The 22537-nt window shown below is 41.5% G+C and overlaps 1 protein-coding gene across 2 annotated transcripts; it reads left to right on the top strand.

Moving 5' to 3' along the window:
- Positions 1–2934: 2934 nt before the first annotated feature.
- On the top strand, positions 2935–18720 carry ell2 (elongation factor for RNA polymerase II 2). Of its 2 annotated transcripts, XM_041956090.1 has the most exons (13): positions 2935–3129; positions 6110–6157; positions 6966–7090; positions 7204–7367; positions 12464–12723; positions 13177–13301; positions 14272–14344; positions 14432–14826; positions 14932–15152; positions 15937–16000; positions 16786–16957; positions 17941–17985; positions 18118–18720. In XM_041956090.1, exons 1-13 carry the CDS (start codon positions 2956–2958, stop codon positions 18232–18234), a joined length of 1983 nt encoding a protein of 660 aa, XP_041812024.1. In that variant the 5' UTR covers positions 2935–2955; the 3' UTR covers positions 18235–18720. The 2 variants fall into 2 exon arrangements, with proteins under 2 accessions (XP_041812024.1, XP_041812016.1); XM_041956082.1 differs by having other exon boundaries at positions 14432–15152.
- Positions 18721–22537: the final 3817 nt, after the last annotated feature.

The raw sequence follows: 22537 nt of genomic DNA, 5'->3' as shown, positions 1-22537 counted from the left end.
ATACCACCATATAGGGTGGATTTTCAACAATACAGTGGAGGAAGATGAGGTTTTTTCTGATTACTCCATGACTGACATACTATAAAACTATAAAAAACTGATGGAGCACGAATTGTTGTGTTCGTGACAATCCTGAAAATGTTAAACTAATCAACACTAGGACTACCCTGGAAATAATGAATCAACATGCACAGATTGGCAGAAACCATGGAGTCACATTCAAACCAAAAGGTGATTTGGAGCCTTGAGCTCGCCTGTCCTGCAAGTGTTTGTTCTGAAGCAAGAAGCTGGAACATCTGGATAAAATCCAACCCAGGATGTTGCTGTGAGGCAACAGTGCTAGCTAATGAGCCACTGTACCACTGCCATGGCTGCTTATTAGAGTCAATTGCAGGTCACCCACAGGTAAGTTAAACTGCTGCAGACTTTTTGATGATGGGGCAATTACATCTCACAAGCAGGTGTTGATAATTTAATTCCTGTTTACTTTACTTGTGTTTACCTATACACAATAATTAAGCTATGTTACAACATTGTAAGTATTTTACATATTAAACGTTCATATTAAACCAAGTCAGTTTTCTATGCATACATCCAGTATTGGTTTCTTATCTGCTAAATCTAACCCACATCAAAATGCAGGGATATTAGAATACTAATTAGGTTAATTAATATCTGATAGGTTGACACAAGTGTGATGTCAGTATGAGCATCTGACTTTTAAGCCCAGCTGTTAACAAATTACCTGGATTTCAACTTGCATCGAATGTGTTCAGTCCATACCTCTGTGAAAAAAAGTTGCCCCTACCTTGAATAGGATGTTTTAAAATGAATGCTCAATGCAATCATTAGCAATATCTAACCTAATGTTCCTTAAACGCCTGAGCATATAATCAGACAAAAATGACTGAGTTTACCTGTTTAACAAGAAAGATAAATGGTTGGTGTTCATCATTCACACGAATGCATAAAGAATCTTTGAATATTCACACTGATGATTAAAGGCTGGGATCTGAAAAGATTTTAGTGAGTGAGGGCATCACCACTTCTTGCAGTTTATTTCTTTAGCAATGCACTAAAGGATCAAACAGAAGTGAACAATGCAGTTCTAAAAAGAAAAAAAAAACAGAAACTTTCAATGTAAACCGTTTGATCTAACAACAGAAAAGTGTCGTCTTTATCACTGTAACTGAGTCAGGCTCCAGCCCCGAAAGCATGAGCCTCTGATTAGCACCAAAATCGGAACCCGGCCAAATAATACACCTATTAATGATTAACCTCTGTAGCTATTCAGAATTGCCTGCAAGCACGAAGCACATGCCTGGTATTAGCGAGTGATAAATGAGCAAGAAGCATTTCATCTCTGCTGAATGCAAACGATACATTTGAAAGATAATTGTTGGCGGTCAGTCTTCAGAGCAAACAGTTAAGTGATCCATAGTCTCCCTGTGTTTAATGTTTAGCCTTAAACAAAGGGTGTGTAATTTCAACATATTCTTCACAGTGTGCTCTTGAGCTTCCACCAGGTGTCACGTCTGTAAGCACAGAAGCTCTAAATTCAATGAGTCCCATCCACCCCAAAGGCTTTAGTTAATTGTTTGCACAGCAGGCAACCTGTCAGGCAAACTAGGGCACCTCTGGAATTACACAGACTTAGTATTTCAAATTTGCATGTATTTACACCAAGAGACAATACAGGGAATGTGATGTTGTCAACCCAGGCAGGGCTGTGTTTAACCATTGTTGGGTAGATGAAGGGAATCAATCGTATCAATGATCACAGCACTGAATGTTGTTTCGGGTTTTACATTAAGCACATTTATTTGTCTTTGAATTGACTGCATGTTTGTGTGGGGCAGTTTTCTGAGAAATAAGAAGTAAGTGTGTGTGTGTGTGTTTGTGTGTGTGTGTGTGTGTGTGTGCGTGTGTGTGTGTGTGTGAGACAGAGAGAGCGAGAGAGAGACTCCTCAGATGGGATGGGTGGGGTGAGGAGCTATGGTAATCTGTTGGATTCACACAGGCCTCTCCCCACCCTGCCCCAGGCTACTCCACACCAAAACATGCTGCCCTAATCACCAGGTCAAGGGGACTGACACCAGGAGATAATGGAGGTGCAGCTCCCAGGGGGACACACTTGTCCCCATTGTCACATTACATCCCATATCATTTAAGGAAGAACTTATTACAGGACAACATGTAGGCACAGCAGTTTGTTGTCAAAAATGGTCCTCGCTGACTGTCGTATTACGAGAATTTAATTGATATAGACGTGCACACTTCCAAAAGCATAGTGTTTGGTTTTACAACTGAGCGGTGCTCATTAGTTTATTCACCTCACTCGCTGTGTGAGGCATCTTATTTTCAGAAACAGGAAGAATATGTGCAAAATGTATTGAGCATGCGTAAGCCACTATCTGCAAAGCAGTTCACAATCTTATGATTTAGATTGTGTTGATATTCACTACAGCGCCTTGAACAAACGTGAGCTTACACCGCAGTCGTCTACAAAAGCTACCTTTAACAGTTTCAGTAGGCTAGAATTAGTTCTACCATGTCAGCAAAACAAGGCAGGCAGAGGCACTTTTGCCAAGGGGGAAGCTATGTGTGTTGGAGAGAGAGAGTATGAGCTGTGGGCTGACAAAGACAGAGAAACTTATTACAGGAGCTTTTCCTCTAAGCTTTAAAGGACCAAATGCAGACAAATAGGTGCAGTTTTGCTTCTGCAAGTGGAAAGCAAAACCCAATAAGTAAACTAAATTGTGGTACACTTTTATGCACAGTAATATCTTGTAACTCACAGTAATATGTGTGTGTTATGCTGCACATTCACTTCGGCTGGAAAGTGAAACTCTGACAAGTTAGCAAGTCAAGACTAATCCAGAGCTGTCAGTCCTTCAGGCAGCAGCTGTAGTCCCTCCCCGGGCCAGAGTGAGCACAGGGTGCCTGTGCTGCTAAATGCTCCAGCCTCAAAGGGACGATGGTGGAGGGCTGGTAAAGATGGCGGCGCTCTCCGAGGATGGGAGGTACGGATTAAATTGTGGCCAACAGAGCGCAGACAGAGTCACCGTATTACATGTCAAATTGACCGAGACAGCACTGAGAGCGATAGAGAGCCACCAAAAGTGTATGGTGAGTGAAACGGCCGTTTATTTCAGTTAAAATTAGCTAGGACTGTCGGGCTGACACAGCTCGTCTCAGCTGGGAAGCTCAAGTGCCACGCACAGCTAAAGCTACAAAGTTAGCTAAGCTGTTGACAGAGCGAGTTTCTGCTTGTTTTTTGATTACATTAGCCCCGTGTCATTAAATTAATCAACAGCGGAAGGTAAATGAGGCCGTGGCCTTATGCTCTGGCCAGGTTTTACGAACTGACAAGTATGAATTAACGTAGAAAACCTGTTGGTAAAGTTAGACACTCTGATTAGCCAACGTTAGCTCTAGCTACGTGAGTCTGAACCTCCTATGCTGTGCTGGCCAGCCAAGTCCATTTTTTTCCTCCTACCAAACTAACGTTACTTTGACCAAATTAGGAAAGTGGTAATTTTATATCGACAAATACACTTGTGAATGGTTGTCACTAGACAAGTTTCATGACCGGAGAGTTTAACCTAAAAGCTTGGTTAACTAACATGAACTTTCATTCGACGGTGTCAGGGGCAGGGTGGAAATGTAGCTAAGTTACGGATAGATTGAGGCTAACTAACTTCATAACAAGTTAATGGCGTTTGAAGCGTGTGGGTTACCGGTCAGTTTACCATATGGTGAGAAGTTTTAGCTAGAAAACACTACAACCTGGTAGGTATGTGAAGCTCATAGCCAGGCTCGGCCCTTTTACAGCAATTCAACTTAATCATTAAAGGTTGCAGTCAATCGAGCTGCCACACTGCAGCCACAGGATGTATATGAGCAAGGTTTACAAAGGACAAATATTTAATCTGGCCTTGTTTGCCAAATCGCAGAAAAATGTATGCATACTCCCATTCATGTCAAGCTGCATGAGTATGCCAGCAGTTAAAAATATATATGCTTTCAGATAGCAACAAAACCTGTTTTTATTTCAGATAATATGATGGATCTCTTGCTATGTGTGTCACTTTGTTCAACATGCATGCATTCATGTATCTTTCCACTCTGAACAGACTACTTCGTCAAATGGATTGCATTTCACCCCAGAGCTGGACACCACCAGTCATTGAGAAGCTTTTGAAACTAAGTGTGCTAATAGGGTGCTGCATAACTGTGCAGATTAAATATAACTTGTTAATCTTGAACTGTACAAATGGTGTAATCTTGTTGAGGTGCTACACAGGTGAACTAATCTGAGAGACCTCTGCAGTCTTGAGTTGCAGAGGCCTGAAAGCCAAGTTACCTGACCTAAACTCTGCCAACAACAACGCCGTTACATAACAGACAGGCCTAGGTCCCTGTTCAGAGCTGATGCACTGTAGCATAGCATGGGACTGCAGTGCTGAGAGGTTTCTGTGACTGCTTTTTATGGCACATGGTGTGTGTGTGTGTGTTACACACTACTCACACCCCTGTATGTGAAACTGTCGATGACTGTTAGCCCTATATAATAAAGATAGAATATGAAATGTGAATAAATAGCACAGCTTAAAATGGTTATTTAGTCAATTTCTGACAACTGGTGAACCGAGTCATCACCAAGTTGAATGAATTCTTTTGTGACAGCCCATGCTACAGCCTTATTGGATGTGGTAATGTTGGTCTGAACGCTGCATTGAACGGCAGCCTGCCATCTCTTGCTGACTGAGCAGCCAAAACTGCCTGCTTTTTGTTTCTCTCTCCCTCTCAGTAATGTGTGTTGTAGCTCAACCAGTCATCGAACTATGGAAGCTGGCTATCTTTGTCTTTCTGTGGTGATGTGAAATGTGATCAGAACTGTGTGTGTGAGGACTGGTTGGTGTGTGTGAGTGAGTGTATGGACAGTGGGGGAGGGAGTCAGCCAGTGGCTTGGAGTAGCTTAGCTTGAGCAACCATGACGTGGTTCTCTCAGTCTGAAAAAAGTGTAGATTCTAGCCTTAATTATCTGCATCTTGTTGCATGCCTGAGTTTGCAAGAATATTTTAATGTCCAGGAATGTAGAGAAGCTGTTGTTGATAAAATTCACATTCCAGTCAAACCAGAACAGTTCAGAAGTCCAACAAGTTCTCCTGTTGGCTGTTTGAGGAAGCAATGACTCTTGTGCATTTCTGTCCTAACCTGCGCTGCACCAGAGCAGCCACTGCATATTTGTGGCTGTCTACTCCGTTTCAAGTAGCCATCAACACAAACCTGCAAACTTACACAAAACAAGGACATTCCAGAAATATCCTCTTCAAAATATCCAATGTATTTGAGTGTTCTTCCACTGCTTGTGTTTAGATAAAAGCAAACAATTTTACCTACCCCCTACCTTTTTACCACTTAAAAGATGCAATTTGACTCAGAAGGTTCTCTGTAGATTAAAATTTAAGCGCCCAAAGACTGAATGTTGGCTGCCAGCAGACAGCCGTCAGGTATTTGTGGCTGACAGTCACCTGTGGTTTTTGCTGCACGTGCCAGACCACTGGTGCCAGATACATTGTCAACAAAAAAAGCGGTAACTAATTGTCATTTCTTTAGCAAATGCCAAACACTCCCTGTTGTAGGCCTCTCAAAATTGAGGATTTGCTGCTTTCGTTTTTTGTCACAATTTGAAAATAACAGAGATTGTCTGTCTGCAATGCCTGCGCTTCAGGTTTTCTGTTTTGCTTTGTGAACACAGTGTACTGCAAGTTATTTTCTGTCACACATGTACAGAAGGCATGCGCATGTAGTCTTTACACAGTGTTGAAGCGCAGCACTTAACAGAAGATATAAGGTGAGTGTTTGATCAATTGGCCCTTGTTAGTGCTAGGTATGGGGTATGCTCGGCCTGACAGGGCCCTAAGGCTCTGCAGTCAAATGTTTTGAAGTGTCATTCAAGTAATGTAACGTGTTCTGCAGGTTCTAGACCAGTGTTTTCTTAATTTGGTATGCTGTAGCTGTTCTTAGTTACATACTGGTATGACTCTCCCAATAATCCTTAACATTTCCAAAGTGTGAAACTGTTAATTCTCTTCACTTTCAGAATGTACCTTCTTTGCGGCCAACAATACAATTCAAGGGACTTCAAGGGGTAAGTACCCTAGCTCTGTTTCAGGTTAGCGGCAAGCATACATTAATGACAAGCTGTTTATGTAGTCATCTATTGATTTGGTCATTTACTGAATTTTATTCACTTTTCATTGAGACGCCCCCACATGAGACCACTCACTTGGTCAGGTTAATCAGCTACCAAAGTACTTTGAGTACTGCCGTTTGCACCTATCTGTGTCACCACTGTTGGCCCATTATAGCATTATCACAAGTGCATCAGGTGTTAATTTGTTGTGTGATCAGATTATACACTAATCATGTTATAACAATACAGTTCAAATTACAATATGAAATAGGCAACAAGGCATAGCCCAGAAGATGAAAACAATTATCATCATAATTGGAAAAGATGTTGTGATTTATTTATTTATTTGATGTTATCATTATACAATGTAGAAGTAGTCGATTTTTAATCTAGTTTTGATGTGGTAATTAATGTAGGATTGGTAATATGTGTCCCTGATGCTGACTGTCTTGTTGAATGTTCAGAAAGCAACAAACTGACTTCAGAAATCTGTAAACACCGTTTTTCAATGCTTGTAGGCCATGATGCACATGACTCACAGACAGCCTCCCATTGGCAGCTGAGGCCTCAGACCTTTCTTTCTCATGCAAACTCCATGTTGTTCACATCAAAGCCCATTGCTCAGATGTAGACACCGCCTCCTTACAGCATATGCATGCACAGACACTGAACTGCAGGGAGAGAAAACCCAGGGAAGATTTGAGTTGTTGTGTTATTCTTCATTTTTGTGTGATTTTTTTTTTTCTTTTTTTTTTTTCAACAGCGTATTAAAATTCCCAAGACGGATTCCTCCTCTGACACCTTCCACAATTTTGATTTCTACCTGTCTAATGTGGGCAAGGACAACCCTCAGGGAAGCTTTGAGTGCATCCATCAGTATGTGTCCAGGTAATGGTAGTCACTGGTCAGCTGAATCACCTGCTACTGTCTTACTACACATTGCTAGAAGGTAGTCCCGCTCTGCCTCACATTTCCCTCTCATACTCCCTCTTTGTCTCCAGCTCAGGGGCCTCACACCTGGCATTGTTGGCAACAGTACAGGACAAGGTCACAGTGTGCGCCACTAATGACTCCTACCAGGTGACCCGCGAACGCATGACCCAGGCCGTGGAGGACACACGTGAACGTGGGACCAAAGTCATCAAGCCTGGGGGCCAGTACAGAGGTAAGGCCCTCAGTAACTTCTCACTTCTGCACCTGCCACAGTCCGATGCCAGGTTGGATCCCTGGACACCAGCATTGCTTTACATCCTATCAGCGCCTCTCCTCTCTTTTCAAACTCGGCCCCTTTTGAGAGACTGAATAGGTGAAAGCTGACAGCCTGACTCCATTCAAAGCCATTATTGCGACTGACTAAGCCATTTTGCCATCTCAGTATTTTCCAGATTAGCCGTCTGACTGATAAGGGCTAAAATTGGCAGGTGAAGCTATTTCTGTTTTATTGACATGTAGCCTGCCAAATATGATACAGAAAGTGTCACAGCACAGGTGCCAAATGTTGCTTGTGTTCAGCAGCAACCAGTTACGACTTCCATGTTTCTCTTATACTTGATGAGTATAAACGCATGTAGACCGGTTTCCTGTCTACTGCGCCACCCAGTGCCGGGATTTCAGTCACACAAGCTGAACAGAGAAAGTAATCTTTGATAATCTAATTTGGCTTGTCACTTTCTCCAGCCTTAGTCCTATGTCTTATCTAACTCAGAGCAGGCAGGGCAAGGGATGTGCAAGAAAACAACTTGCTGATGTAATGTCTCGTGTCAAATGTTTTTTTTTTTCCTTTCCTGCCTGCTTCCCATATTTTCAGCATCTGTTCTTAGTCTAAGCAGAAACATGTTGTACAAACTCCAAATTACAATAAAATCAGGCTCAAGACACAAACTTAACGCCTACTGCCCGCACATTGCAGAGGTATGTACCCATTCACAGTGAATGCTTTTTTTTTTTAGAGTGGCCAAGATTATCAAGACCAAAGTAATATGTCAAACATGCCAAAATGAGCATGCCAGTAAAGGAAACCTCAAAGGAAGAGTAGCGTCACTCAGTCTCTTATCATATGGAAGTGGTTTGGCTGTCAAACGGCTGACAAACCACAGAGCAACACTGAATGCTAAATATTTTGATGGCCCATGATTAAGTGGCAATGTCAAAGATTTCAGTCCTGGTTGATTTAACGGCACCTGTAGTTACTGATGGTAACAGCAAATGCAGTTTAATGCTACAGATCACATCATTCTGAGGGCAGCAAAATAAAATATTGTTGTATTAATAATGGCGGGCAATAATCAGCCTTTTCCCATCATTCTGTGAGCAACCGTGATCTGATTTTATGCTGCATACAGCATGAGTCTGTGGGCAGCAGGACACAGTGAAACAGAAAGGAGTTTGCTACCTTACTGAGAAGCTGGAGGTTTGCAGCATGTTGCATACAGTTCTTCACATAACCGCTTACTGTGGCTGCTCCTTCTTGTTCCATTACTCGCTGCAACAATTCAAACTGATCTGCTGTCAAATGCAAAAAATCTTGTTTTGTAAATGCATTTTTGATGAATGATAGCGGCCAGTGCAAAGCTCACTGACAAGCATATTGCATTTGTGTGTCTACTTTATAGTAAAAGTCCACTTGTGTTTCACCAGTAGAAAATGTTCGGTTTTCATTAGCATTTACTTAATACAGCGTTGTTTCTGGGAATGTCAGTTTTACCCAATTGCTCCTTGGGCATCAATAAAGTATCTGATTCTGACTCTGATAATGCTGCAAAAATATAAATATTGCAGTATTTTCATAGGCTCATTGCCATAGGCACCACTGCGTTAACTCATTCATTGATCTTGACATAACATTTATTTAGATGATTTCTGAGATTATAAATTTTCATCACTACTAGGGATACATATATGTTTGAGTTAAAATGTTATTGTTGACGGATTGGAATTATACGTCCAATGGAATTGGCGACTGTGTCAGTACTTACATTTATTTTTACACACATTTGTCACATATTTGTTTCTCTCCAGCAGCTACAAGGATTTTTGCTTTGTTCCTTCTACTTTGTATCTTTATCCTTTTAAAATGTCCATTAAGCAGTATAACAGTGATAGCCTAGATGTATGCACAGTATGTATGCACAGTGGAGAAGCATGCTGGTTTTAGGCAGAATTCTTATATGAGTGAATCAGAACCCCTTCTTCAATCTGGCGTCAAACATGGATAGATGTTTTGCATGTTGAATATTACATTATATATTATATTTAAGTGATCCTGATACCCTGGTAAAATCTCATCTGATCTCTGTTTAAGAGCTCCACTTGGCAGAAAACCTTCAAAATGTAATTACAGTTTGTGTAATGGTCTGGAACTGATTAGAAAAGGAATTGAAAATTGTAGTTCCTGGGCCTTGTTTCCTGTCCCCCAAGAAGTACCTGCTCCTGAGTTTCAGCTGATCAGGAACTGTCGCTGTGAAGGTTGTTGCATTGAATGTTGCTGACTGGTAAAACAGGAATCTTATTTATTCAAATGAAAAAGTGTTGTTTGTCTCTAGTGTCAATATTACACCAGGGAAATTGAAAATATTTCAATGTTGGCGTTTAAATTACAGTCAATGCTGTTTAACCAGCAGTTATGCTGCCAGCGTCTTGACTTTACTGTTTTCCTGTATGAGAGGAAACATGAACGAGACAATCGAAGTAATAGACATGAAACTGAAATGTAACTTTATTTGGATATGTGCTAAAGCAGAAAGACAAACTCAGCAGATTTGGAGACAGGTGACAGGTGTCTTCATCTATCCTTTTTGATAATGTCCAAAATAGGTTATTTGATGTTGTCAGGATAATTAGAATAATTGATAGAAACTTGTCAAAATAATGTCACAGATAATTTCCTTTTCATTTATGAACAGTACTACCTCTCAATACTCCATCTAATGACTCTGTTGCCATTTATTTGTGCTTCTGCTTGAGTGATGGGACGACCTCATTTATGAAGTGTTGGATGGTGGGTTCTAAAAATCAATGCTACTTGTACATGCATGCTAGTACTAGTAGTTTGAGTAGAGCCACTTTTTATCCACAGTACAAAGTGAGCCGTCTTTATAGTAAAAAGTACTTTATGAGACATAGGGCCTTGACAAAGATTTTCTTGGGTAAACCTGAATCAAACTCTAGCTCAGTCCACAAATTATCAATGTGAGTTAACACCTTCTCAGGCCGTTCTTTTTCAGGGCCCTGGGGAAGCATTTGCATACACTGTCCCAGATAGAAACTGTGAAACGAGAGGAGCAGCAGAGAAAGGGGCTGGGACGATAGCTTGTAGCAGCTGGTTTGGAGTGAGCACCCTATTTATTAATGCAAAAGGAGCCTTGAGCGTCTTGTTTTCACAGGTTGTTAATTTCAGGTAACAGTCCGTAACTTGCGCTTTTATCTTTACATTTGTCTGTACCCTGTGTCTTTTTTTGAGAGCTGCTCAACCCTTGTCACTTTGAATTCAGTGGCATTCATTGTTAAAAGTTACTTTACTTTTGTTCTGCATACATTCTCTATGTACAGAGTGTTTATTTCAGAAGGAGAAAACTTCATAAGCTTTTCATGTGCAGCAATCTGTCATTGGCCTGTAAAACAAGTGTGCTTCCGAGTCTCTGGCTTTTTGACAAGAAGGAGGGGGGAGAGTTTTTTTTTTTTTTCGCTTCCCCTCTCTAACCTTAATCTCTTAAAGAGCTTTAGAATTTCATAATGACCACGAAGCACTATAGGGAAATGTGCAGGCACCATGACTGTGCATATGGTTCAGCAACAGACAAGACAGACAAAGAGGTGCCTTTGGTTCTAATCACCAAGTCTCCTAAACTGATTCCAAAAATGTTGGGATGCTATGCACAAGACAGACAGGAAACAGAAATAGAAATAACAGAAATAAAACTGTGATATTTTGCTAATCCTTTTTGTCATGTACTCAACTGAAAAGAGTACAAAGACAATATATTCAATGTTTTACCTCATCAACTTGATTGTTTTTTGTAAATGTCTCTGCCTGTTTGGATCATTCCACAGGTAAACAGGTTGATTGATTACAGGTGATAGTATCATGATTGGGTATGAAAGGAGCCTCCTGGAAAGGCTCAGTGGTTCACAAGCAAGAATAGAGCGAGGCTCACCACTTTGTGAACACATAAAGGATGTTACTACATGGGCTCAGGAACACTTCATAAAACCATCAGTAAATGGTTTGCAAATAACCGGATCCCCCAACTCTTTTGGAATCAGGGTTGTAAATCAGTTTTCCACACCAGTCATAGCTGATACAGAGAGCCACAGTCCAGAGTACAGTGTAGCTTAGTGCTGGTCTCTTGTGACTGACTTTCCGATGGTATTTGGCATTATCACTAGACCTCCCTTCTTCAAAAACTGAAAAAAAGTAATTGTTATTGGCACCACAAAAGCACATAGTTTTTGCCTGAAAGTACTTAAATTGACATATGAGGAACCACTTTATTACCAACCTTTATATCCTAAGGAGGAGAGAGGTCTCGGAGACTGTGGTCCCAGTTGAGCCGTGTTCTCTGGGAGGCTGCTGACTCTGGTTCTGTGTTCCAGTTTCTCCAAACTCAGTGAATAACATTTTAAAGTTGTGTTTTTGACCTGGTCCTGGAAACCCCACTGGTGTGTGTCGTTTTTCCACCGTAATTCTTGTTCCATTTGTTTTCTGATTAACAGTAACAATATAATATTCAGTGCCCCATATCACTTTTATTCAAGCTACTCTAGCTGTTGTATGCCGTCAAGGATTTTGTCATCTGAAAGTGTGCAGGGTTTATTGTAAAGTAGGTTGGATAACATGTATTCCATTGTGCTGGCTGTATATGCACTTATCTTGCGTGCACAAATGAACCGAATCATGGAAAAATTTGTGTCTCGTGCCAGGCAGTTTTTTGAGGTTCAGGGGAAAATGGATTTGGCTATTTCAGCTTCCTCAGTCTGTCAAATATTCCTGGTATGTTTGATCAACAGCCTTTGTCCCTAGCAGCAGTCCTAGCTCATTGGCTTCTTTTCAAGCATGTCATGTTTGTGGCCATCTGAAACTAGGCTTAAGCTCCTGTTTTTATTGCCACGGGATGGGTGGTGTTGTTTGTGAATGTGAGCTGACTATGGTAGTGAAGAGAGATGTTGAGCAAATATGTGACAACATGAAAATGTATTATTAGTAATTCACTTACTTGCAGAGAAGAAAAGGCTTTTAACAAAATCTTAACCCTCTGTCTTTAGGAAAGCAAGTCCATATCCGTAAGCCAGCGCTATCGGCCCCAGAGGTGGTCCCAGAGCGCAAGCGCTCTACACCCATCAACCCAGCCAACACTATTCGTAAGTGCCTTTCCAACAACCCCGTGTCCCAGCGGCCATTCCGTGACCGCATCATCCACCTGCTGGCGCTGAGGTCCTACAAGAAGCTTGAAGTGCTTGCCCGTTTGCAGCGGGACGGTATCAACCAGAAGGACCGAAACTCATTGGGGACCACCCTGCAACAGGTACTGTAAGGTGTCTGTCTTTGGTGACTTTTTTTTAATTCCTTGTCAATATTGAGACAGCAATTTGAAATGGAAGTGACCCTGTGACTAGTATTTACACATTATGCAGAAAAATACAGCAGTAATAACTTATTGTTACGAAAGTTGATCTAAATGTATTTTACACTGTTCTTCATCAAGTGTCTAATTTGAAAGATCTCCTTACTTAACCATGAGATAGAGGCACGCAAATCTTCCTGAGGGAATCCAGATCACTGTACCAAGGCGTCATTCACTTTGACAAGAAACAACCACATAATCGTTAAACCGTATTTGCATGTACAGATGTTTGGCCAGCACAGGAAGTGTGAAGTTTCTGTATATGCTGTATACTTCTCATGCTGTCATAGTTTCACTTTTAAACTCTTTGTGCATTTGTGTGTGTGTGTGTGTGTCTATGTGTACATGAAACAGGTGGCTAACCTGAACCCCAAAGACAACACATACTCATTGAAGGACTTTATATATCGTGATATCCAGCGAGATTGGCCTGGATACTCTGAGGACGAGAAGTCCCAGGTTGACCGGATCCTGGCTCGGTACAGAAATGACCTATTATGCTTTTTACTTACACTCTGAGTATAAATATATACTTACTTGAACTAATAAAGCATTTTATGTGTAACCACAGTTTAATCTAAGTAAGAGTTTACAGTGGTAGCCTACACCCTGAGGGGGTGCTACAGTTGGCTTTTTTGTCCTTCACACAGTGCAGTGACTGTTAAAGTCTATTGATAACTCATGTAGTACACAAACAAGTTTTGTTTTTATTGTAGGAAATCCTTGTCCTTGTGTTAGACATGAGTTCGGGTGGCAAAAATATATATACAGTTCAATGCAGTCTCACACAATTATTTGTGAACTCTGTCTTATGGCTGTAGTTTTTGGTGTTGTTGGGTGGCATCTTATTGTTAGGTGTTCATCGTTTAAGTCTTCCCCATACACATTAATACAGGGAGACAACAAAACGGTTTCTAGGGAGATATGAGATTTAAATTATGTTGCATTAGTCCTGAAAGAGCAGAACGTTTTTACAGATTGTGTCATCATTTATTGAAAGTTGCTCCAGTTAAAGGTGGCCGGTGGAGTTTCATTGTAAACAGTCAACAGTTAGTGTGTTTACATTTAGTTTATTCACCAAAACACACTGCGTCTATCCTCTAGGCCTGGCAAACATGTTGAGTGCATTTCCTCGTTCAGTAAACATTTGCAAAGCAGATGCTTTCAAACATTTTAAATTGGACATTGTTTACATACATGTTTGCTAGCTTGCAGTCTTTTTCTTTTTTGCTTTTGTTGGAACATGTCCAGCTGCAGCTGCTCTCTGTTAGAAGAGGAGTAAAGATAACTGAGACAATAACTTCCTGTGTACTACATGAGCTTTGAGTTTAAAATAAGGACCCTCTGCAAACTGTTGCTTTAATAGAAGTGTGATTTCTTCAGCAGCTCCTCCCATTTCTTTTCTGTTCCACCATTTCCCACTGACAAACTCTTTCCTTTCTTTAACAGCAAATTAGGTCTTCCTACTGAGACCCTCTCATCAAACAATTCTCCCAAAGACAGCGTCCCCACGTCCCCCCAGGTATATAAACAAATACACACTAATACACACACAGAACCACAGTGAAGTATGCAGTTTTTCAGCTGAATTCTGGGTGTTTTCCTCCAGAAGCGTCAGCCAGACTTTGACTTCATTGATCCTTTGGCGCCCAAGAAAGCCCGCATCTCCCACCTCAGCAGTCGAGGGCCAACCGCATCTTCATCCTCCTCTTCCTCTGACCGCCGTGAGGATGAGGGCAGTCCCAGCTCTAAACGCTCGTCCCTACCCTCCAACGCCACCTCAGGCCCTCCCACCCATCTCCCCATCTCATCCCACCCTCCTGCACCCTCTCACCAGCAACCCAGCCCAGCCTCCAACTCCAACTCCCCCAGCACCCCGGAGGGCTGTGGCACCCAGGACCTGCCCATGGACCAGAGTTCCTCATGCAGAGACCCATCACCCAGCCCCTTCTCCTCTGACAGGGCCCTGCAGGACCGCTATCGGCACCCTCTCCCTGTCCCCAGGCAAGCTGCCTCCCCCAGCCCCCCTCCACCTCCTCCTCCTCTTCTTCCTCCTCCACCTCCTCCTCCTTGCACCTCACTCACGGTTACCTCTACTGTCATCACCAGCCCTTCTTTGTCTAGCAGTACCAACAAGAAGTTTAAAAAGAAATCCAAGAAGCACAAAGAGAAGGATCGAGAGAGGGAGAAAGGGAAACGTACGGCAAAAGGCAGCAGAAGTCCTCCCAGTGTAGCAGAGCAGACTGAAGAGACTCACCGAGCCAAAAAGAGGCACAGTGCTGAGGAAGAGAGCAGAGAAGTTATCACCAAGATTCCTCACAAAGGTCAAGGTGTGTGTCTTGTTGATTGTCAGCATCACTTATCCAAACGGTTTCAATGACCATACCTGTTTTTTCATTGCATGTTTTCATTTGCTGCACACATGCACACACACACACACACATCAAATAACCATCAAACATTTTTCAGCTCGTACATCAGTCACTCCATTAAAAAAAAAAAAAAAAAATCTGTCCATGTGGCTTTAGTTTTATGAAATATCCATGTACACAGAAGAATGCAAAAACAATTCAAAATGCTCAAACAAGCATGTCCGTCCAGTTGGTGGCAGTAAAGTCTACGTCACTCAAGTAGAGCCGAGTCATTGTTAAAATGAAGAGTAACACCTGTTATTTTGCCTGCCTATGGGATGAAATCATTCTCTGCATCTGCTAGATGTTGAAATGGCTAATGGTTCGCTAACATTACATCCAGCTTGTTTTTGAGTTCTTCTGACCCCTAGTGGCCACAAATGAACTGCTATTCTGTGGAAAGATCAAAGCAGGATTTGAAATGACAAGAAAACTTTAACGTTAAAAAAGCAAGGCTGATGTCAATTTACCTTCTCAAATTTTAAAGCTAAATCAGCAAAACAAAAAAAACATTTTTCTGACTCTGTGTGTGTGTGTGTGTGCGTGCGTATTTTTAGACTCCCTAATTCAAGCAGCATTAGAATGTCTTGTGACTCACATTCCCGCTCTGTTCATGTTTTCAGCGTCCAGCCAGTTTTATCTTTCAGATTTTGGATGTTGTTCACCTTTTGCCAATCTTATCTCCACCCCCTCTCCTCTTCAGATAAAGAGAAACCGGTCCAATCCACTGAATTCTCCTCCACAATTGAGATGCCTGACTATGCAGTGTGAGTAATCTTGATATACCTTGAAATTTCCAGTGTGACCCTCTTTACTTTTCAGTTCTTCATAGTTTGAACCATTTGACTCATCAAACAGAACGCTGACAACAGACACAGGCTTGAGAAATAGGACACAGAAAATGCAGCAGTAAACACAGATGATTTTAATCTGTGCAGTCTGGTATTCTTTCACCACTGTCAAGGACTGTTTTGCACTTTCCATGTCATTGATAATGAGTGTAGGGCAGCATGTTATCCACTGCACATCAGAAATGGAGAAGTTCAACAGATGTTAAACAGGGTTCCCAACTTTCTTTGAATATCATGACCTTTAGAAAACAGTCATAACAAGGCAAGTTGGGGAAAGGTTTGCTCATGGTGGAGTGCTAGTTTTGGTCTTGCACACAGCAAAACAATATTTTCTGAAATGCTAGTTTCAAATTCTTTAAACGTTATTTAATTAGAAAGTCACATTGAGATCGACATCTTATTTATAAGTGAGACCTGGGTGTAGAGTAAAACAATTCTGATTAAATAAAGACAATTGCGGATTGTCAACACCTGACTAAATAGTATAAGCTGTGTAAAAAGATTTTTACAAATATCTATAGAAATACCAACATTATTTATATAAATGGTGGATAATACTGGGCCTAAGATGGAACCCTGTGGAATGCCCTTCGTTACTGAAGAAACTCTAATGTAACATTGCCCACTTCTGTACACAGCTGTCTATGTGTAACCACTTTTAAAAGAATCATTCAGTTAAATTTCCTTTCCTGTGTTTATAGGAAGTACATGCCATTGGTGTCCATGGACCAGCGACAAAGTTACAAAGATGACTTCAATGCTGAGTATGATGAGTATCGCCTGCTGCACGCCCGTGTGGAGAACATCACCCGCCGCTTTACCCAGCTGGATGCCCAGTGCAGGAAGCTGGCACCTGGCACCAAAGAATACCAGGTCACTGTGTACTCTGTACCTATGTTGATGTTACCATTTTCACATGCCAGTTTCTTATCTACAGGCCACATACTGTGTAATCCTAACTAGCATTTGTGGTAGATTTGTCATCTTTGACAGCATATTCCATCATTTTTATGAACTTACAGAAAAGGTAGCTGGTTTATCATTCTCATGGCATCATTTGCTTGTATATAGCAGACAATACAAAGCACAGGGCTGTTTAGAATTGTCTGTTAGTACACAGGACTTTGTAAAAGCTTGGTATTTCACCCTGGAGGGGTAGTGCCTTACGTACTGCCTTTCACAGAGTGTTGTGCAGCAAGATGCTGAGCCCAAAGGGGAGGTGGACTTTATTTTCGTCATCTTCAGTCTTGCCAGTAAATTTAATTCACTATTTTCATGGCACCTGAGATGGTGCACATGTTATGACATTCTAATGTTAGTATGACTGGAAAGTGCAAATTAAAAGTAGTAACCTACAATATTTGTACAAAACTTGCATAATTCACCCTCCATTGTGAAAAAATAATGAACCTGCATGGGCTGAGAGGGTCACAGAGCTTGCTGAAGCGTGAACTGCGACGTCCTGCCAAACAAGTTTTTAAGGAGTCCCATTAGCAACATTGTGGTGGTACACAGGAAACTGGAAGTGATGTGTTTTTTTGTCAATAATTAACAAAAATTAGTGTTCTTAATATTCCACATTTGTTTTCTGATCCACTGAGAACTGCAACCGCCAGGCATCACATATTCATTTCCTGTCATCAGAGATGGAGAGCCTGTGTTCAGGCTATTGTGTTTTCCCATAGAGCTTTAAAGAGTTGATTTCTCTATAAGCTAAATGTAGCATTCTCAACATTTTCTCCCGTACTGCCTCAATTCCATGTCACAATGCTAGTGAATGCATGGTATGGCATTTGTGATTTGTAGTATTTACAGTATAAATGATCCACATTTGCATTTTACTTTTAATTGTACAGAAGGTGCAAGAAGAAGTCTTGAAAGAGTACAAAAAGATGAAACAAGTAAGTAGTTGCATAAACTTGTGGTCTATACAAAAAGCCCACCTCATTATGAACTTGTTTGTTAAACACAGCAGGAGTTGCTGTGTGCAGTGTTAGCTGAAGTCTGATATTATGTGTGTGTGTGTTTTACAGCACAGCCCCAACTACCACGTGGAGAAACAGCGCTGCGAGTACCTGCACAACAAGTTGGCTCACATCAAGCGGCTAATAGCTGATTATGACCAGCGCAGATCCCAGGCCTGGTGCTGAGAGCGCAGCACACATCTTCACTAATCAGTATTGAGAGCGGAGTGTCGAACCAGGAGGGGGTGTCCGACTGGCTGTTATTTAACACCCCTTCAGTTACTGCCTCCACAACAGCCCCGCCTCCCATCTCTCTTCCTTCCCTTTTCCTTTTACCATCATCCTTCTTCATTCCTTCCTTCTTTTCTGATCTTTGATTCCACTGGCATCATTGTTGCCTGCAATCCTGAAAATCTTACTTTGACTTCACCCCCCATCTTTTGCTTTTTCTCTATTTTTTTTTCTTTCCCTTCAATGAGCTCCTGTGGAATTTCATACCGCTGGACCAGTGGAAGGGGCTGCCTGCATGTGTGAAAGGGTTTGGGGAAATACTTCAACTCTTCTAACCTTTGAAGGACTTTATCTTCAGGCAAAAAAAAAAGAACAAAAAAAGTATTTTTGAGCATCACAGAAAATATTAACAATGTATTTAAAAAAAAGAGGGAGATCTATTTATTTTGGGACTCGTAGTGCAAACAAAAAAAAAGAGTCCGCAGATGATATATTGTTTAACTTTTGTTGAAAACAATGCAAAAAAAATACCTTGGGCCTTATGTGTTTTGACTTTGTGAAGCCATTTTGCACGCAAGATCCATTAATGTCATCTCATCTGGCGACGACTTCTCTCCTGCCTCATTTCCTCTCGTTTCATAAAAACTGTACTGGATAACCTTCAGCACATTGCTGTTGTCGTTTGAGGCTGTGGAGGAAGGAAATGAGACGGGCCAGAGAAATCACTTGAGCTGATTGAGAAGCAACAACCGTACGTGTGCATGGATTGTAAATTTAGTTGTAATGGCGACATGGGGTGGTGAGGGTGGGGTAACTAAAGGAGTGTGATCCCCTGTCAATAGGGGGCAGTAGTCCCCGCACCAACAGTGTTTAGTGTTCACGGTGCATTATGGGTGCCTTAAGGTGTTTACACTCGGAAACACCGAGTTGGGCCGACCCTTAGGGTCTACAGGCTACACAAAGGAACTATAACTGCCTGGAAACAGGTTGTTTGTGTGTTTGTGTTTGTGTGTGTGTGTGTGTGTGTGTGTGTGTTGCTGGAGGAAGGGAGGGAGGGATGTTAAGTCTGGAAGGAGCGTTACAGATTTGTATGAGTGTGTGTGTGTGTGTGTTCTCGTATGGTTGTGCGCTATGTGGAGTGACAGGTGAAAGGAAAAAAATAGAAATGTGGAGAAAAAAGTGAGAAATATGAAAAACCAACAAAAAAAAGCTGCTATAGTGTTTGACCAGCCAGAGCACTCAGGATCAACCTGGCTGGAGTAACAGTACCTGATCTTAATTGAAGAGATATAGAAGATCTTTATTTTCCAGAATGGTTCATGTCTAGACCCTGGAAAGGACTGCGCCCACCTCTTCAGCTTTATCCAGTGGCAAACAGTCTGTGTTTCTGTTATAGAAGGAAGCCAAAACTTGTCATCCACAAGAGGACAAATCTGTATTACAATGTCAGCTGTATTTGATTCTCTGTTTTGAGTTCTGCAGAGCAGTGAAAGATTTCGGAGTAGCATTTTTTTTTTTTCAACATTGATGCTGATTTAGTTTGATGGATGGATGAACGGCTTCTATGAAAAGTCTTTATTTCAACAAGGGAAAAATTGTTTACAAACCTGTGTTAGAATGTTTGCCAAAAATTAAATACTTTTCTGGTTCTGCAACCATGGAGTACACTTTCTGATTGGGGCTTATTTTTAGGAGACATTAATCGTGGAAAATGCGTCTCATTCCGTGAAAAAAAAAAAAAAGTAAAACACCTTCACATTTGGGGACATGAGGAGGATTGTCACTGTGCCCCTGGAAAGATCGTCCGCTGGAAGGTGTTCACTCAGCCTTTGTCGTGGTCGGCACCTTCTCAGCAGTCCGGTCTCACTCAGTGGCCACTTTAGTAGGTACACCTGTACAGTCTAATGCAGTCCAGTACAACAGCCCTGCCACAACATCTGTCTTTATGAAGGTTAGAATGTTAAGTTCATGACATGTGAATTAGATTATATGTTCACTACGGAGGTCATAGTTAAACGTGGTGTTGCACTGGACTACATTATATTGAGAGGTGTTTCTCGTTTTTCTGGCTTTTCCATTTATGTACGTGCAGAATAACAGAAACACCTCTCATAATGCAGTCCAGTATAACACCACCACTAAGTACGACCACAATGCTACAACATATAACGTGATAACGAACCCCTCTGACTCTGTGTCCCGTATTGGGAGAAGTTGAAGTAATATTGGCCAGTTCTGTCTCACATCTGTTTTGGTTGTGGCATTCTGTCAAACGGTCAGTCTCTGCAGCAGACTGGCTGTTTTGTTCAGCTGTCAAAATCAATTTAGCGTAATTACAAACTGAGCTTAACGTCCTTGTCTCTCAAAGTTATTTTGGACAGGAAAACGGCACTTGGTCCCTGGATGTGTCACAACAGCAGATAAAATGTTCAGAAGCGTTCAGGCTCTACTCAAGATCTGCACTAACTACAGCTGTGGGCTAAAGGGTCAGTCTTATGGTTTATTTTTCCCTTGCAATGGTCATTTCCCACAATTTGGAGGGTCACAATGGGCCACTTTGGGCCAGGGCTTCACATTCAGCCTTCAAGGTGTTACCCGTCACTTGTGTCCTCTTCTCAGCCCTCCGGAAATGTCTGTCTTTATCAAAACCAGTTTACTTCAATTGGGTCTGATCATGAATTTGTGTTAAGTGACTCGTGGTGGTGGAATGGAAGAGGAGTGAGGGAGGGAAGCAGTTTGATCAAGAGTCTTATGAGGAAATGACAACGTTTTAAAAAAAAAAATGCCCTGGCAGTGTTTTGATATGAGAAACCACTGAAAATCAAGTGTGAACTCTGATCCTGCCCATGTGAAAATATAAGACATTTCAATAAAAATCAACTTAGTTTTACCTGGAAAACGTCTTTTGTTTCCTTTCCATGCATTTGAAATTGCTGACATCTGGTATCTAATATGTGGTGTCATCTTTATTATGATTCAATAGCGGATCAAATCACAGCTCTCACAAGTAAAGCAAGATTTGAAGGCATTATTCTGAACAAACCATTTGGCTCCATCAGTAGTCTGTGAGCCTTCTGGGCCACTGTATGGTGCAGAATATTACTTGTCCAGTATGCATTTACATGTTATTCTAAATGTATTCATGGGTAGAATATAGAGTTGTTATTTGTTCTAAATTCTCTGTAGTAGCTTGGTTGTTTTGTAATTAATAATTACCTGGAAACTTATCCTAAATGCAAGCAGCCTGCTTTATAAGAGCTACATTGAGACATAAAAATGAAGGTACCTGTCCTGATACAGTCTTTCCTGTTTCATGGAAAGATGAAACAATAATAAACCTTATGTATACAGCACTTTTCAAAACAGTCAAATTCCTCGTTATGGTTGAAGTAGGATTAACACATTTCAGGCCTGCAGTAAGGCAAATAAATTAGATAATGAAAGAAATATCCAGAAGTGAAATGGAACTTTTGTAAAACTGGGATACACTCTGGAGGAACAAAAGAGATGAATCCAGATTTGTTTTCATCAAGCTGGAGAAAGTTTGATGACCCTTGGCGTGTCTTCTATGCCCGGAGGAGGTGACCCACAGCTACACGCAGAACATGCCTCCAGCTTCGTTGTGGAAAGAAACTGGTGAGACTTGTTTAAATAGGTGACTCTACAGTGCTTCTGACTTTTAAAATGCAACATTGGGCAGGATAACCGATCGGGCTCCGGATCCACAAGGTTTAGAGCATGTCCGTTGGTTTTGTTTGTTTGATTCATGAGAGGTTTGCGAGGGAACTTGCTCTGCTGAAGTGCGAGTCCTGCGTGATCAGCTGATCTTGTGGCCCTGTCTTGTAGGGTTGCCTTGTGTCCAGTCAGGCAGTAGTCAGGTAGCATCATTCCGGGTGTTTTTTTTTTTTCTTTCCTTTTTTTTATCTGAGCAAATAATGAATCAGCTGTGTGCTCTGTTCTTCATGGGGAGGCGGATGCTTCAGGGCACATGCAGCATGTACAAAAGGGAGGTAGGTGTGAGGAAGGAGGTGTCGGGCTCCACCCTGGACTCTTAACAAGTAGTATCTCTCACCATATCACTTAAAATCTGAAGTAGGCCTACTTTTTCAAACCTGACGCCATTGCAGATGATTAAAAAAAACAAACACACACAATCTGTGCACGCGCTTATGTGCACGCGCAGGGGTGTGCGGTATCTCTTTAAGAAGGGGGTGGGGTTGCCTTTTACGTCACCGTTATTAATATAATTGACAAAATC

This window comes from Chelmon rostratus, chromosome 2 (assembly GCF_017976325.1).
Source record: "Chelmon rostratus isolate fCheRos1 chromosome 2, fCheRos1.pri, whole genome shotgun sequence".
In the NCBI taxonomy this organism is placed as follows: domain Eukaryota; kingdom Metazoa; phylum Chordata; class Actinopteri; order Chaetodontiformes; family Chaetodontidae; genus Chelmon; species Chelmon rostratus.
The sequence above is the reverse complement of the archived record's forward strand: the minus strand, read 5'-3'. Positions and strand labels throughout refer to the sequence as shown.

Excerpts from the sequence above, each read along its gene's own strand:
- ell2 (XM_041956082.1), top strand. The coding sequence starts at position 2,956 with ATGCTCCAGCCTCAAAGGGACGATGGTGGAGGGCTGGTAAAGATGGCG. Across the intron at positions 7,091-7,203 it reads ATCCATCAGTATGTGTCCAG|CTCAGGGGCCTCACACCTGG; the intron begins GTAATGGTAGTC and ends CTTTGTCTCCAG. Across the intron at positions 16,958-17,940 it reads CTGGCACCAAAGAATACCAG|AAGGTGCAAGAAGAAGTCTT; the intron begins GTCACTGTGTAC and ends TTAATTGTACAG.